This window comes from Hemiscyllium ocellatum, chromosome 19 (assembly GCF_020745735.1).
Source record: "Hemiscyllium ocellatum isolate sHemOce1 chromosome 19, sHemOce1.pat.X.cur, whole genome shotgun sequence".
Lineage (NCBI taxonomy): Eukaryota > Metazoa > Chordata > Chondrichthyes > Orectolobiformes > Hemiscylliidae > Hemiscyllium > Hemiscyllium ocellatum.
Genome location: NC_083419.1, coordinates 3,930,384 through 3,947,552, shown reverse-complemented (window position 1 = coordinate 3,947,552; position 17,169 = coordinate 3,930,384). Strand labels below are relative to the sequence as shown.

The 17,169-nt window shown below is 41.6% G+C and overlaps 2 protein-coding genes across 4 annotated transcripts in view; one reads left to right on the top strand and one right to left on the bottom strand.

Moving 5' to 3' along the window:
* The window catches only part of parpbp (PARP1 binding protein), a 50,106-nt gene extending 38,053 nt beyond the window's left edge, over positions 1–12,053 (top strand). For all 3 annotated transcript variants that reach the window (XM_060839196.1, XM_060839198.1, XM_060839197.1), the window contains exons 7-11: positions 3,138–3,321; positions 5,090–5,271; positions 6,118–6,202; positions 7,568–7,733; positions 11,588–12,053. In XM_060839196.1, coding sequence (XP_060695179.1) covers positions 3,138–3,321; positions 5,090–5,271; positions 6,118–6,202; positions 7,568–7,733; positions 11,588–11,892 — 922 coding nt within the window. In that variant the 3' untranslated portion in view covers positions 11,893–12,053. The remainder of the gene's footprint in view (positions 1–3,137; positions 3,322–5,089; positions 5,272–6,117; positions 6,203–7,567; positions 7,734–11,587) is intronic.
* A 172-nt stretch (positions 12,054–12,225) lies between these two features.
* On the bottom strand, positions 12,226–16,785 carry pmch (pro-melanin-concentrating hormone). The gene is made up of 3 exons (XM_060839565.1): positions 16,588–16,785; positions 15,076–15,322; positions 12,226–12,275 (listed from the first exon to the last, which is right to left on the bottom strand). Exons 1-3 carry the CDS (start codon positions 16,783–16,785, stop codon positions 12,226–12,228), a joined length of 495 nt encoding a protein of 164 aa, XP_060695548.1.
* Positions 16,786–17,169: the final 384 nt, after the last annotated feature.

Sequence of the window (17,169 nt, the reverse complement as noted above, 5' to 3'; positions counted from 1 at the left end):
TGTGAAGCAGAAATGGGATAAATAGAAGATGGGGCTAAAAGAAGTGTGAATGGTGACAGAAGAATTATTGTCAACAACTGATCTCTGATTAACAAAGTTAAGATCTGAAATGATTATCGGGTGAGGCTGAGGTGTGGCCTTCCAGAGGTTTATAAAATCATAAAGGGCATGGGTAGGGTAAATAGACAAAGGTCTTTTTTTCCCCCAGGGGTTTGGAGGGGGTGGGGGGGGGAAAGAGTCCAGAACTAGAGGGCATAGGTTTTGGGTGAGAAGGAAAAGATTTAGAAGGGACTAAGGGGCAACTTTTCACGCAGAGTGGTGCGTGTATGGAATGAGCTGCCAGAGGAGATGGTGGAGGCTGGTACAGTTGCAACATTTATAAGATATCTAGAGGGTAAATGTTTAGGAAGGGTTTAGAGGGATATGTGCCAAGTGCTAGCAGATGGGACTAATTAATTTAAGATATTTGGTCGGTATGGATGGGTTGGACTGAAGTGTCTGTTTCCACGCTGTACATCTGACTCCACATTTGAGTTCATTGTTAGATGTGGAGGTGCTGGTGTTGGACTGGAATGGACAAACTCAAGTCACATGACACCAGGTTATAGTCCAAGTTTACTTGGTATCACAAGCTTTTGGAGTGCTGCTCCTTTGTCAGGTGACATCCTTCAGGTAGATATGAGAGACCAATGACACAAGCAGAGGAGGGACATTCTCCCTGGAGTCCTGGTCAATAGTTATCCCGCTGAAGTTATTACTAAAGTAATGTCCATTGTTAACTAATTGTTTGTGGGAGTTTGCTGTGTGCAAATTGGGTTGTGTATTATGACTCTACTTCATTGGCTGTACTTTGTCACAATTTGAGATGTGAAAGGTACTATATGAATGTGACTCTTTCAAAGCAGTATCTTTGCAAGTGACTCTAATGGCTTGTGCCATGAGTCCAATACAAGCAGCTGGGAAAGAGGAATAGCTGAGCCCATCTTCCACATTACTGTTTTGCTTGGCAACTCTGGTTCTATTTGCATTTCTCTTTTAAATGATCAGAACTGTGACCGTACCCTGAATTCCTAGTAAAGCTGAGGGACAGCTGCAGAATCTGAGTGCACCTTGCCTTCAGTTTTTTTATAAACTGTCAATTATTATACAATTTGGAATTGGCCAAATAGCTTCACTGTTGAGGTCAGGGTTGAGCTCTACCAGGTTGTAACATCATGTCCTTTCCCAAACCAAGCACCACTTTCACAGTCCCCTACATGTAGAGCAACAAAATTTTAATCCTGCAAACAGCCATTATTTTTTATTTTGTCTTTTTAAGTATTATCATTATTTTATCAAAGTTTTTTTCTCTGCATTAGGGTAAATTACAGTGAGCAAGTCAGTGTGCATTTTCCTCTAGTTTAGATAATTCCTTTGCATTTATGACTTATGTTTGTGTAGTGCCTTTCAAACCCCCTGTGCATTCAAATGAGCTTCAATCAGTGTAGGAGGCACAACAAGATTCACCACAGCCATGTGATTTCAATCAGATAATCTCTTGACCAAGTTTATTCTTGGTATGAGGTGGCTCTTGCTTGGAATCAGTATATTTCATCCTCTTGGAGTTTAGATTGAGAGATGACCTATTTGAAAGACAAAATTCTCAGTTAATTGTGTTTGGCTGTTGAAATTAGTGTTCAGAGTTATTGTATGTTCCTCAGAGGAGGCCTGTTCACAGGCTGGTCATGTTGGTGTGGGTCTGAAGATCCAAACTGGCTAAGGGGTAGCAGATATTCCTAAATCATCAAATCAGACAATGCACAACCGTTAAAGTCTTATCACCAGACTGATTTTCTGGCGATGAGACAGGGCTTTTTAAAAAAAACTTTATGAATTGGTTATTGCCATGTTGAACCTGATCAGCATTCACTGGATAAGGAGCTCTGTCTAACATTGTAGAACGGTTCCATAGATTCACTTTCTATTTGTCGCCTGTATTTTGTCTCCTCTCTTGTGGTCTGTGTGTGTGGCGCTCTCACTCTGTCCCTGGGTGTGTGACTCTCTCACGGTCTGTCTGTTGCTGTGTTGCCAATTGCAGAGTAATTTCAGTGTGTTTGCATTACTTTAGAAATGCAATGATAGAAATCAGAATAAAATTAACTGAAAACAGAAAGCTTTTAGAGCGTGGGAGGCCGTTCAGCCCCTCGGGCTTGTCCTGATGTTCAGTGAGGTCATGGTTGATCTGTATCCAAACTCCATCCATCAAACTTGGCTCCAGCTTTCTATGCTCGTGGGTATCAACAACCCATCAATCTTCAATTCAGAGTCGATTCAGTTAACACCTGCATTTTACAGAGAGCTTTTCCCCCTTTTATTCTCTTTCTCACAGTTTGTGAAAGTGTATTTGTCAGTTGGTTATTGTTGGATAAGTGCTCTGCCAATGATCCCTTCATCAGTTTGGCTGCCAAAGCATAAGCTGAAGTGGCAGTAATTGGTAGGAGGATTTGTCCTGCTTTTGTGGGCCTCCAGTTTACACTGGCTGTTTATTTGCCATTCATGACGGAGTGTGGCAGGACTGCAGAGCTCAAATCTGGCCTATGGAATCACTTAGCTCTGTCTATCACTTGCTGTTTATGCTATTAGCACACGAGCAGTCCTGTTTGGTAGCTTCACCACATTGACATTGCATTTTGAGGTGTGCCTGATGCTGCCCCTGGCATGCCCTCCTGCACACTCCATTGAACCAAAGCTTTTTCTCTTAAATTCCAAATGTAGTTGAAATTGCCAGCAACTTTTGCTGGGATTTCGAGACATTAGTCAAGTCACGTTGTCCTGTTTGACTGTTCCTGTGGGGGAGGTGCCAAAGAGGGGAGAATTGGAGGAACACAATGGTTGCAGAGGGTTGGCATTACAGCGATAGGGAGGAGAGAGGGTGTTTGAAAACTGGACTGGAATTTTGAAATCAAGATGTTTATCAATTGGTAGCCAATCCAGGTTAGTGAGTGCCTAGATGATAGTTAACTGGGACTTGTTGCATATTGGAACATAGGTAGCAGCATTTTGGAGGAGTTCATGATGGAAGGCAGACTGGCCAGTAACTTAGTGATAGGACAACCAGAGGATGATTGTCTTTGTCTTTGTCTCTTGTTTTTTTTTAGTGTTGCAGCTGGTCAGATCCTATCCTGCATCAAAAGGCGGCTGTTAAAGGGTAAAAGCAGCAAGAGTTCATTCTGTCTGGCCACTGAGGAGGTCTCAGAAGATTTAACGATGAGGATTAATAATGTCGTCAACCATCAGCATGATTGCACAGATGAAATGATGACTGACATCAGCCCTGCTCAGGTAATAGCCCTTTCTGATCAACCTCCCATTGTGTTGCTTCAGGCAAATTTCCTTATTATGACATATCTCCCAGGGGATTCTAGTTAATCCCTGGATTAGTAGCACAGCCTGACTTTTTGGATAAATGTATTCAATATTTATGCAACAAAGGATGAGCTTACTGATTTAAAATCACTTAGCAACAGGTCTCATTCTATGCAGAAGGTATCTCTTTGACTTTCAAATTATCTGTCAGATACTTCTCAACTACTGGCTGAAACATTTTACTCCTCTTAAATCACTTTGTTCCAAAGTGCATTTAAATCTTGAAGCCTCCAGTCTTGGATGTTACAAACTGATCTTTGCTTTTGCTGTTTTTTAATTTTTGCATTGTAAATTAACTTCATAAAATTTCAGTAATTGAGAGGAAATAGGGCGAGGTAAATTTCAATCTGAAAGCATCAATCTTTTACAAACCCTGCTGGGATTTTATTTCAGTTAACAGAATGATCAGGTGGCAATGTAAGTGGGCAGGAACTTAGGAGTGGTTCAGTGCAGTAAGGAAATATTCCCCATCTTAAATCTGTTGTACTGTAACACCTCATTGGGCTAGTATGCTGGGAATGAAGTTCCCAATCCTCACTATTCCTATTGTCAAGTTAAAGTTTTAAAAAAGAACACAGCATTTCCCCAACTTCCCTGTCTTTTAGATCCAGGTTGGCAGGAAACACAAACTGGGACTACATACTTAACAAGAATTACAAATCAATAGATTCTAGCTACAGTCAAACAATGTTGACATATACCTGTACCAGCTGAAGCTGCCTACAAAACTGCTCCCTACTACATGCTCCGAAACAAGAAAAGGAATGAGTATGATGAGCAAATGGAAATGTATGGAAGATGAAATAATTGCACAGAGGCTGGTATCCTGTCACTAAGTCACCTTTTATTTGTGTGCAGTGAACTTGGGCTGTGACCAGCCTGCTCAAAGCCAGCCCCTAAACTGAGGAGACCACCTGAAGTTTCTGTTAATTTTTTTTTATTAAACAACTTACAAAAGTTTACCAAAAACAGTTAACATTTACAGCTGTATTTAACAGCAATTTTACAAGGGAAAGCTTCTATTTATATCTGTCAGCCAGGGCTCCCTGATTAGTCCAGGTTAACAGCCTCAATCAGTGATCTCATCAGAGATCCACGTGGCCTTGGTTCCAGTTACTCCAAACGATGGTCCAGTGTTTACAGAGTTTGCGGAGATATTTTTAAAAGGCGCATACTTCCTGTTGGCAGGAGATTCTAAGGTTGTTGAGGCCGGATGGGAGAGTACAATTCAGCACACTCCCTCCCTAAGAGGATTGTGGGTCTGTCCACAGCACGTGGGTTACAGCACTGTTCTGGAAGGCAGCTTACCCTCAATAACCACCTCGCAATTAGGGATGGGTAACAAGTGTTGGCCCAGTTAGGGATTCCCATGAGTGGAATAAATGCCATACAGATCAGCCATAATCTTACTGAACAGTCGAACGGACTCGCAGGGCAGAATAGCCTCCCTCCTATTTTGTAAGTTTGCATATCTTCTCAATTTATGAATAGAAAGCCAGTGGGAGTGGTTTCGGTATTAAGGGGAATTGATTAAATACATGAAAAGCAAACTTTTGCAGAGCTCTGAGGGTGGGACTTATTAGGACAATTCCAGCAAAGAGCCAGCACACATGTGGGTTGCCTGAATATTTCTTTTTATTTTACAATTGGTCTTGTTCTTTCCTTTGGTAAATACTTTTGTTAGCCCAAGGTTTATGCCATCAACCATGCCACAGCATACGGTGGTCGGAGAACGGTGAAAGCTTTGATAGCGCTGCTGGATGAAGAAGCAGCTCAGCCTCCAAGTGAAGGCAAGGCTGAGCTGCTCTATGGCACTGAACAACATGACAGCATCTTTGGCGTTCCATGCATGCTGACCCTGTTCAGGTATGAGGCTGCTTTCTATTTCAGTTAACACTTTATTAATAAGGAAAGAACTGCCAGTAAAGTAGTTCTGAAATGCTGCCACCTTTTGTAATATAGAAAACACAGAAACTGCGTCATTAGACAAAGCAAGCTCTCCACTACTAACCCGATTTATGTTGATTTGAAGGATGAGCATTGTCCAGGATACCAGGGTGATCTTTTTGTTTTTCAAGGTATTGTCGCTGACTCTTTCACATCCACCCAGAAAAGCAGAAATGTTTTTGTTTGCAGCTGATTGCTGCACAGTCAGAGAGACAACTTTCTCTCAGGGCAGTCTGAGGTTGGATTGTATGCTCAAGTTTTGGGAATGGAGTTGGATCCCAAACTGTTTGTGACTCTGAACTGACTTGGAGTCACAGTTGGCATTTTACAGTTGATACAAAGAACAGAAGTATGTACCACGCAACCATTCATCAATGGGAGTTCCTCCGAGCCCCCATACCATCCTAACTTGGAAATATATCACCATTTGTTTAGTGTAACTGGGTCAAAATTGTACCCACTGCACGTAGACAGCAACGGTTCAAGAAGGCAGCTCACCACCACCTTTAAGGGCAACTAGGGATGAGTGTCTCTTCCTTTCCCTTAACGTCTTGAGACCGACCTTTTGACCAAACCTTGCTTTAATTGCAATATTCTATCTCCACATTAATGTTTCCTGAAATTGTCAGTGAGTATGCTCCTCATTTAGCTTCTCCCATTTTGCATTGTGACTGATAGTTGGCACCTTGATGATAGACTCAGGATCACAGAATGCCACCTCATAACCTCTCTGCAGTTAATCCTTTCAAATCATCTCTATTCTAGGTCTCCAACTCAATCAAGTGGCTTATTGTCAAAACCTTTGTGCCATCGCATTCAGAAAAGAATTCAGAAAGAGAGCCTTGCCAAGGTACTGTTAAACTTTGCTACATTAAGCTAATATCATTGATTACATTACAGCAATGATCATTGTTTTCAATTATGAAATCCTGCTGTGCACTATCATTGATTCATCTTAATGTCCTTTTCTAAAAACAAATATAGGAATATTTCTGTGGTTTTACTCATCCCCAAGTGTAAGGGGAGACTTTTTTTTTCTTTTTGAAGCTTTTGCCAGCAGTTCTTGGGCAGACCTCACCATACTTTTACACAAGATCTATTTAATTAGGCTCCATGGGTTTATTTTATTGAATTCTTTGTTTGCAATCCAAAGTGAATAGGACATTATCTCCAGCGCTAAGGTGGTCTTGTCTGTCACCAGTGATACTCTTTCTGGCTGCTACTGTGGGACATTATCCCTCCTTGCTTTCCACAACTTGTCTGCCGGCATCTGGAGACCATGGGGTTAAGACCCAGGGCAGAGATTGGGATATGTAAACTAACTGACAGGGCAATGCCAAGGGAGCGTGGTGCTGATGGCGGGTCAGTGCTGATGGCACTGCCTTGCCTGAATTACTACTATCAAGCCTATTCCATCCTTTCGTAAATGTGAAGCACTCCTGGCAATCATGTACAAATGAAGTCATCTTTGTATATTGATTGTTCATTTTTTTTTCTTAAGGTTGGGGGGAAAGTGTTATGAGATGTGCCTTTTAAGAAATATTTGTTCTGTTTTTTGTTTGTTTCTTTTGAAAGGAAATGTTGTAAACTAGGAGCCAAGCTGTCTGCTCAGAGCCTAACAATGCAGCTAGCTTTAGGTTTTTAAAAAACGTTGGAACAGTAGAAGCAGCAAGAAAGGGTGGAGTCAACTCCCACAGAACCAGGATTTTAGTTTGACATTCAGTAGCTGTTGGGGTTTGGAAGCTGCTATACGTTTCCCCTTGCTGCAGAAAAGCACTTCAGTTCTCGACCTGAGTTTTCTCTTAACGCTGTGTCTTGAACTAGAGGATTACATGTGAGAGAATCTATATTTTATTGAATTTGCCTTTCCCAAGGGTGTGTTTATGAAATTGTTACTATATTACAACATTTACTGTTTAGTCATTTAATTAATTCATTAGTCTGCTAAGTTTTCCAATAGTGTTAGCTTGGTCCAATTCTTATTTCTTTTGTTTGTATCTTAGCATAAGAATAAAGTATGTCTTACTTTAAGCCTGACAGTTTGACCAACTGATTTACATCTGGAACACAATGCTTTACAGTTGCCTTTTTAAAAAAAAATAAAAGGTTAGGTCCTAGGCTATCTTAAAATATTTTGAGGGGGTTTTGACTTCCTCACAACATGGGACAGTTATGTGCTCAGTGCCACCAATGAGATTTTATTTGAATATTTCAGGTGAAGCATACTTTGATCAAGTCACAGTTCTCTTGTACATATAAAGAGGAATCTGCAGCAAAAATCAAACATTGTAATGATCTCAGCTTTGACCAGACTCCAACTGGTGTCCAACCTGTGCCAAGACCAGCTGTCACGATCTTCTGTGATGATGAATCTATTGAAGGTAAAGGGATAGCATCATAATTTTTTTTTTTACTTAAGATACAAATCACCAGGTTGAAAACTTTCTGTCCACAATCTTTGCTTGTCAGCCTCTTTATGCCAACACTGACTATTGTCAGTTACTATGCCAATACCTCCCTTTCGATTCTCCTATGTCAACAGTCAGTGCAGTTGCAAATTTTGAGCACTGGAAAACCCCACAGGGTTAACATTCTCTTCACAGCAACTTGTGCCCAAAGCAACTTGTTAATCACTTGCCTGTGGAGAAACTCCAAAGAGAATTTACAGCTGAGACCTTCGAGGCCCATGTTACTGCACTATTGTAAAGTTGCAGGTCTTTATGTGATGCAAAATGTTTTGATGTTTGCTATCTCTGCTCTTTCCTATTGTGTGGCTGAGTACACACGATAAATATCGTGTAAAATGTTTTAAATTCCTTGACACAATCGGCTGCACACAACGATTTTAACTTTTAAAGGGACTGTTACATATTACTTCCAGTTTCCCTTTCAGTTTCTGGGAGACCTGCGGGCTGTTGGTTTAGTGTTGCTGTAGTCCAGCATTGATTGATTTGCTGTTAAATTCAAAAACTGGAACACCTTCTTAGAGCCAAAGTGGGATGAGAATGAGGAGTGCTGAAAATGTGTTGCTGGAAAAGCGCAGCAGGTCAGACAGCATCCAAGGAACAGGAGATTCGACGTTTCGGGCATAAGCCCTTCCTCATTCCTGAAGAAGGGCCTATGCCCGAAACATCGAATCTCCTGTTCCTTGGATGCTGCCTGACCTGCTGCGCTTTTCCAGCAACACATTTTCAGCTCTGATCTCCAGCATCTGCAGTCCTCACTTTCTCCTTGAGAATGAGGAGTGGTTGAGTAAACAGCAATTGGAAAGGACTCTGTCTGATGAGGCAAGGTTAGACAGGCGAGACTTTTATCCACTTGAGTAAAAACTGATTGAATCGAAACTGAAAAGGTCCTCCCCATTTTTGACTGGTTGGATGTGGTAAAGAGATCCCCTCTTGTGGGGGAACCTTGAACCAAGGATTGCTGTTTCAAAATAAGTTAGGTCACTGTTTAAGACAGGTGAGGATTTTTTTTTCTCAGTGTGTGGTGAATCTTTTGGAAATGTTTGAAAATGTAGACGCAACCTTTGACTGCCTTGCTTATCAAGAATATCAGGGGTAGAGCGTGAATGGGGGGATATCTGATCCACCATGATCAAATTGAATAGTGGAACAGTCTTGAGGGACTGGGTGGTCTACTCCTGATCCTTTGTTAGAATAGATACATTTTAAGGGGAAGCTGAATAAACACCAAGGAGAAAGAAATAGAATATGTTGATGAAGTTTTTATTATATTTACTCATGGCTGGTGAAATTTAAACTTAATAAAATTCTAGAAGAGAAAGGTATTTTAATGATGACCATCAATCGTTAAAAAAAAATCTGATTTATTGAAACCCTCCAGAGAAGGAGATCTGCCATCCTTACCCAGTCTGGCTGGGCCACCATTTATTGCCCATTCCTACCATCCAGACGGTCAAACCCATTGCTGTGTGACTGGAGTCTGGTTAGATCAGACCAGGTAAGGATGGCAGATTTCCTTGCCTGGAGGTTTCCAATGAATCAGGTGGGTTTTTAATTGGTCATCATTAGAGTAGCTTTATATTCCTGAATTTTAATAAATTCAAATTTGACCAGCCATGATGGAAATAGAACAAATTTGGGTGTGAGGCAGATACTGTGATGGATAAATGCTGCATGAAACTGATTGCAAGCATACTGTGTGTACACACCTGCATCTTCCCAAGGTGACAATTCCATGGGAGAGTGGATTGCCCATTTCCATCCATTCTACTTTCTAACTCTCCCCACACAATGTAGGAGCTTACTAAGTAATTATCTCAAATATGTAACGCTTTTTTTTGGGAAGTAATTTTGGAATACATGGTGCTAGTTTTCCCGAACATGGGTAAATAGCAAAGTAGTGCAAGTCTTAGTGTTAGAGCTGAAATATAGGAGGACAGGGTGTTAAACCTTAGAGCCTTAGACAGTGGGTGAGAGCTCCCCAATGGAGATGTATGAAAATGGAATGGTTAAACTTCACCTCATGCAAGAAAATGTGGGACAACAGTTGATGGAAAACCAGTTAAGGTCTGCAGTTAGGAAGTCCTCCTTCATGCAGGAGTTATTTAACACTAGGATAATCTCCTCTGTGGGGTCATGTCACACTCCTCAGAAGCTACTTGATTGGCTGTTTGGAAATGGTTTCCACCAGCAGGAGTGCCGGTAAGCAGAGGACACGACAACTTGGATTGATGCAGCACCTTAGATTGGTCAAACATCCCAAGGTTCTTCAAGAGTTTTCAGGGAAAAGGAAAAAGAGTCTGAGCCACAGAAGCAAACTTTAAGGCAGGTGACCAAAAGTCTTTGGCAAAGAGATGGATTTTTCAGAAGTTCATAAGATGTAGGAGCAGAATGAGGCCATTCAGCCCTTTGAGACTGCTCTACCTTTCGATCATGGCTGATATATTTCTCACTCCCATTTTCCTGTCTTCTCCCCATAACCCTTCAATTGAATACCAATGAAAAATCCAACTCCTTCTTAAATGTACTCCCTGTCCCAGCATCCAGTGCACCTTGGGGTTGTAAATTCCACAGATTCACAACCCTCTGTTTTAAATTTGTTACCCCTTCTCCTAAGGCTATGACGTCTCACCTGAGAACGCCCACAAGAGAAAGCATCTGCTCCACATCTATCTTATCCACACCTTTTTATCATCTTGAATACCTCATTTTGATCTTCCCTCATTCTTCTAAATTCCAGTGAATAAAGTACTAAAGGATGAGAGTTAGATGCTTGGGTCAGGAATTCCAGGTCTTAAGCAAAATAAGCTGTGGAATACTTTACTGTAGAAGGCTGCCAGGGCTGGGCCATTAAGTCTATCCAAGGCTGAGAGATTTTTAATCAGGAAAGGAATCCAGGGTTATGGAGGGGAAAGGCAGGAAAGTGGAGTTATGGGTGATCAGATCTGCACTCCGAGTATTGCATACAGTTCTTTTTACTGCATTATAGGAAGGATGTGGTAGCTTTGGAAAGGATTCAGAGGAGATTTACGAGGATGTTGCCTGGTATGGAGGGGAGGTCTTACGAGGAAAGGCTGAAGGAACTGAGGCTGTTTTCATTAGAAAGAAGGTTGAACGGTGACTTCTTGGAGACATCCAAGATAATCAGAGGGTTCGATAACGTGGACAGTGAGAGCCTTTCCTCAGACGAAGGCTAACATGAGGGGACATAACTTTAAATTGAGGAGTGATAGATATAGGACAGATATCGGAGGTAGTTTCTTTACTCGGAGTACTAAGGGCATGGAATGCAGTGCCTGTAACAGTAGTAGACTCATTAACTTTAAGGGCATTTAAATGGTCATTGGATAAACATATGGATGACAATGGAATAGTGTAGGTGAGATGGGCTTCAGATTGTTGCACCAACCTGTGAAACCATCGAGGGCCGAAGGGCCTGTATTGCCTGTAATGTTCTATCATCCTAAATCTCATTGAATGATGGACTGAACTCAATGGGCTGAATCACCTATTTCTGCTCCTATATAGAATATTATGGCTTTCAGGCAGCAAGTTGTTACAACCTGGAATTTTGAAAATAGGAATTTTGCGTAAAGATACAGAAGAATTTTGCAGGGTTAAATCTGTGGGATATGGCTGTCGTTGGTTTAGCCAGCGTTTATTCCCTATCCTTAAATGCACTGGAGAAATGTTGAGTACTTAACTTTTATAATTTAAAATTTGGAACTTGTCTGGCATTGTTTAATTTTAAGATTTCTCTCCTCTTCAAGCTGGATCCTCTCAAATATTACCACCATCGGCAGGGCAGTTGGAATTACCAAGAAAACGAGGACATGAAGCAATTCTCGGAAAAGCTAGGAATGAGGAAGGTGGAAATCGGAAAGGCAGCAGGAAGGTGTCAAAACGGAAATGCATGGAATTTGATAATGATATGGGCTGTGAAAATGAACTACCTACCTGTCCCCCTGCCTCACTGGAGAGCAAAATGGGGAAGACTACAAAGACTGTCCGAACGAAGGCCAAGAATAAGTTAATTGCTGGACAATCGAAACTCACCAATTTCTTTAGGGTTTAGGATTTTTTTTCTGTCCTCTTTTCAAAACTAAATGAGATTTTCAAATGTCAAAAGTCATTGATCAGTTGTGTAATTTGGTGAACTTGTTTTCAAAATGCAGTACACAGGCAACACTCTTGTGATTATGAACGTAGAATGTTCAAAATTTTATTTTTTTTAAATACACTAGCAAGTTCAATAACAATTTCAGCTTAAAGCTTTCACTGTTTAAAAGATGCAGAATAAATCACATGAAAGTCTAAGTGCACAGTTTCAATCACTTATGAATGCACAGTCACAGTCCGATAACGGGGTGTTAAAGTTTCACCAAATATGGAGGCTGTAACCAGGCAGTCAGTTTTGCCAGCAGGGTCGATAAACTCTTCCCAGCATGCAGCGGAGCACTGTGAGAGAGGAAAGAAAGTAGAAAGAGTTGAGAATGAGATCCTGGACTGCAGCTTGTTGTACCTTTTTTTTTGAATTGGAACTTGAACCCAAGGTCTCCTGAGTCCGATGAAGTTACAATCCTCAAAACTTTTTCTCCAATACAGTTAGACCCTTCCAAATGATACTGTCTCTAAAGGGAACGTTATAAGGCCACAGTAATGGATTCGTACATCCTTGCATTTAGATAAAGGGGTGAACTAATTGATGTGCTTGATTTAATGCATTTTAAGCCTGCTCCTTGGTCTGGTTAATGTAGTCAACTGATCTAGGCATTAGGCTGTGCAGGGGAGAGTCATTCCTTACTATCTGCCCTTTTTGAGGGCGGCTTGGTGGTCAGCACAGTTGCCTTGGCACCAGGGACCTGGGTTTGATTCCACCCTCAGGTGATTGTGTGTCTGTCTGATGTTCTTCCTGCCTCTGTGAGGGTTTCTTCCGGTTTCCTCCTACAGTCCAAAGATGCGCAGGTTCGGGTGGATTGGCCATGCTGCATTACCCCATAATGTTCAGGGATGTGTAGATTATGTGCGTAGGCTGTGGGAAATGCAGGGTTACAGGGGTAAGGTAGTGGGATGGGTCTGGGTGGGATGCTTTTCGGAGGGCCTCTGTGGGCTCATTGGGTCGAATGGCCTGTTTCCAGACTGTAGGGACTCTAAGATTCTTCTGAGTACATATTTGTGCCTGGGTGCCCTGGAGTGGGAGGGAGCATCCAGTGCCGGTGAGACAATTAGAGATGGGCACCATAAGGGCTGGCGTGCGTTCTCTTCCCCTGCTAACACCATTTTAATTTAGTCCTCTTCGTCTCGCCCTTCTCTGCCTTCACTTTTGTTGTTGCTTTGCCCCCTGGCGCAGTGCTTGTTAATTGTTGATTTGGTGGATAGATTATTTGGGTGATTTTGGTGGTAGGTTACCTTTTTTTCAAAAAAGGGTAATAGAATTTATGGGTAGAAACACTCTCCCCTGGTTGCGGGTGTCTGGGAGAGTCTAGAACATCTAAGTTTGGAACAGGAATAGGCCATTCAGCCCTCCAGCATGCCCTGCTATTCAATAAGACCACGGTGGATTTGTTTGTGTATCGGATTCTCACTCCTGTCTATCCCTCCTGTAACCTTTTTTTAGATTCTGAGTAGGCAGGGAATCAATCTAGAACCACCTACATAAAGCAAAACCAGGCACTTTAATCTTAAAATGAAAGCCAGGTCATTTGGAACTACAGTCAGGAAGCACTCCCTTTACATAAGGAGTTGTGGGGATCTGGAACACTCTCGTTAACCCTCCAACAATCTCTTGTAACTGAATGGGTTGTAGTGCGGGATGGCGGGGGAGAGCTTGGGTAAATCAATTGAAATTTTCAAAACAAAACCTTTTAGATATTTGGATCTAGGTGTTACTGGATGTGTAGATGGAGTTCAGATACACATCAACTGTAATCAAAATGAATGACCACTGACTTGAGGGGCTGAAATGGCTTCCTCTTGTCCCAGTGCTCTGCTTTTGGAGGCAACATCTTTCATACAAGAGACATTAAATCAAGGCCCTGAACCACACATTAGATGCTGGCAATCCCAAGGCAGTATTTTGGGGGGAAAGAAACCAAGCAATTTCTGTCTGGTGACCTGTCCAACACAACTTAGAGTAACAGACACAAAATGTTGAGACATTGCAGTTTTTGTTTGATGCTGTAACAGTATTAATGAGAGTTGATTTTGGAAAGCCCTATTATGGATACAAAGAGCTATGCTCTTTCATCAACTCTCTTAATGGTATAATTTTGAATTTCAGTCCCACTGCTGTGCAGATATGTGTGGCAGCCAGATTTCCAATATCTGTGTTTTACAACTGCCAGGATGGTAAACAGTCAGTTAAACTTTGACCTGGGACTGATATAGAAAATAGATGCAGGGTTAGGCCATTTGAACTTTCACCATTATCCAGTTTGACCATGGCTGGTCACAGTTTCAGTATCCCATTCCCACTTTCCCTCCATACCCCATGATCCCTTTAGCTGTACGGGCCATGTCCAGCTTCCTCTTAAATATACCTAGCTTGAATATAATGCTGCCAGACTTTGATTTTAATGTCTCATCTGAAAGGTGAACCTGCTGGTGTGCAGCACTCCCTCAGTACTGTGTTGCCTCATTGACTGAGATCCCGTGCCTAAAGAATGGGGATAGGTGTGTAAAAGAGGTATTTATTTGGCCATTGTGTTGAATGACAAGGTGGATTTGATGGGCTGAATGGCCTACTCAACAGTTGTATCCTGCACTTTGCTCTGCTACCCTGTTGCACTTCTATGGTACTAACTTCCTGTGAAACATAAGACAACACTTTGTACTGTACCTCTGTACAGGTGACAGTAATACATCAAATCAAATAAAATCCTATTCATATTCCTACATTCAACACCAGGTTTTGAGTTTCCCCCCTCCCCCCGTTTCTTGTGTGGGTGCCAAAATGACACTAAAAATGATGTGATTGGCTTTTGTAAGTCTACATATGCGTATGGGGTAAACGGTTCTGGCCATTCGCAGTTTTGGACAGGCTGGATTTATCTAGAAAAGCGACATTCTGGGGTCAGTCACCACAGGAGATAAAACTACTGCATAATTTATCCACCAGCTACAGAAGCTTTGGAAAATGAAGCAAATTTGTGTGAAGCAAAATTAAAACCGATGCAGATTGCTCAAATAATAATATTCTGCGACTTGCCCGTCTTCCCCCAGGATATCAACTCCACAGCCATTTCAGCATACCACTTACTATCAAAATCTCTCCTTCCCACAGGAAGCAGAGCTCCATTTTCTCCATCGTTATTGGCTTGATGTGCCTCTAACACCTCAAACTGTTCCAGTTGATTGGAGTTTTCAGGAGCATCCATCCTCTTGGCTGACAGGTACAGAGGCTTTTTCATTGGCTCATGCAAGGTGAAAAGTCGTTTAAATAATCTCTGGCCAGCAGCCATAAAGCGTGGTTGAATAATTTTGGGGTCCATTCCAAAACCTAAATCCTAGACCGAAGACAAGAGTGATTTTTTGCAACAACAAAAACTTGCATTGTTCTAGCACATCCTGTGTGGATAGAATACCCTGAGGTCATTTCAAAGGATTGTAAAGAGGGCAAACTGAACATCAATCCAAAGATAGAGACCTTACAGTAGGCAAAACAATTATGTGATCTGTGACATTGACTTTAAGACAAAGCCATAGAGATACGCAACATGGAAACAGACCCTTCACTCCAACTCGTCCATGCTGACCAGATATCCTAAGTTAATCTAGTCCCAATTGCCAGCGTTGACCCATATCCCTGTCAACCCTTCCTATTCAAATACCCTTCTAGGTGCCTTTTAAAAGCTGTAATTGTACCAGCCTCCATTGCTTCCTCTGGCAGCTCATTCCATACACACACTGCCTTCTGCATGAAAACATTCCCCCTTAGGTCCCTTTTAAATCTTTCACTCTTGATCTATACCCACTAGTTCTGAGCACCCTCACCCCAAGGAAAAGACCTTGTATAGTTACCCTATCCACGCCCCTTGTGATTTTATAAACTTCTATAGGGTCACCCCTCAGCCTCCGACACTCAAGGGAAAACAGCCCCAGCCTACTCAGTCTGCCAACCATGCAACCCCAGCAACATCCTGAAATCTTTTCTGAACCCTTTCAAGTTTAACAAAGGGACAAGTGGAGAACTATCAGAAAGGGAGCTTTAAAGGCAGATAGTGGAACGTGGCAAGTCTAGAGTCAATGGAACTCTTCTCACAATAGAGAAAACTTTTTTTTTAAAAGCAGTAATAATGGTGGTGAACAAAGTTGCAAGCATTTCATAGAATATGTAACAAGAAATTGTTTCCAGAAGATCAGTAACTAGGGGGCACAGATTTAAGGTAATTGCTATTAGATATCGTGCAGGAGCTGAGACAAAATTGTGAGCTGGAATGTTTTACTGTAAAGGTAGTAGAAACCGATACAATAGGAACTATAAAAAGAGAATTGGTTAAATACTACACAATGAGCCAAATAACCCTCTGGCAGTGGAAACTGTTTTTCCTTATTTGCCCCATTAAGACTACTCATCAAACAAGAGGGAGCTGCTCACTCTCCCAAATAACTTCCTGGTATCTCCTAGAAGGCTGAAGAAGCAAATAAACATTAAAAACTTATGTTAAAACATTTTAAGGTTAATTGAACACATTTTCCTTCTGATAATGAAAGAAACAGTTAAATATTTTAAGCAAGAGTTGACTGTGATAAGTCATACTTCTGAGTTTACTTTGTCCGGCTGCTGGAGCTGGTAGGGTTTGAACAAGCCTGAAGACCGCTTTGGTAGACCAGCGTTTGCCAACATTTCTTGGTTAAAGTCATTCTGCAGAACCTTGCTTTCTTCCAACTGTCCCACGGCAGATGAAATGGTGAGTTCTACAGAGAACAAAACAGAAATAAACAGAGCTATGTAAACGGAGGCATTCATTCTTGCACTAGTCCTGCCTCAAGCTAAAGGCGTTTTGTGTACGGAACCTGAGGCACCTGAGAGGAGACAAGTCTCCCTATTTATCCTTTTAACTTCATTAATCAGCCTCCTGCAGAAACCCATCTAGCGGATCAGATATGTCATATCTGAAAGATTGGCAGCTGATTCATCACCCCAAGAGGTGAACTGATCATTTTCTTCAATTTAACTCCCTAATGAGTTTCTTTCAATTGCAGCCTTCAGATATCTAACTCAGCAGCAGTCTTAATGAACAGAATGGGATCCATAAAGCCACAAAGCAAGGCTATGCTTTTGTCTAAAGAGTGACACATTAACATATCCAATTTACAACACCAGCTTTAAAAGATACTTGAAGAAAATCCA

What these genes read in the sequence shown, in the direction of transcription:
- pmch (XM_060839565.1), bottom strand. Translation starts at nt 16,785, where the DNA reads ATGAATGCCTCCGTTTACATAGCTCTGTTTATTTCTGTTTTGTTCTCT. An exon ending in AGCTCCAGCAGCCGGACAAA is followed by an intron (nt 15,323 to 16,587) that starts GTAAACTCAGAA and finishes TCTTCGGTCTAG; the next exon opens with GATTTAGGTTTTGGAATGGA. An exon ending in GGGAAGGAGAGATTTTGATA is followed by an intron (nt 12,276 to 15,075) that starts GTAAGTGGTATG and finishes CCTCTCTCACAG; the next exon opens with TGCTCCGCTGCATGCTGGGA.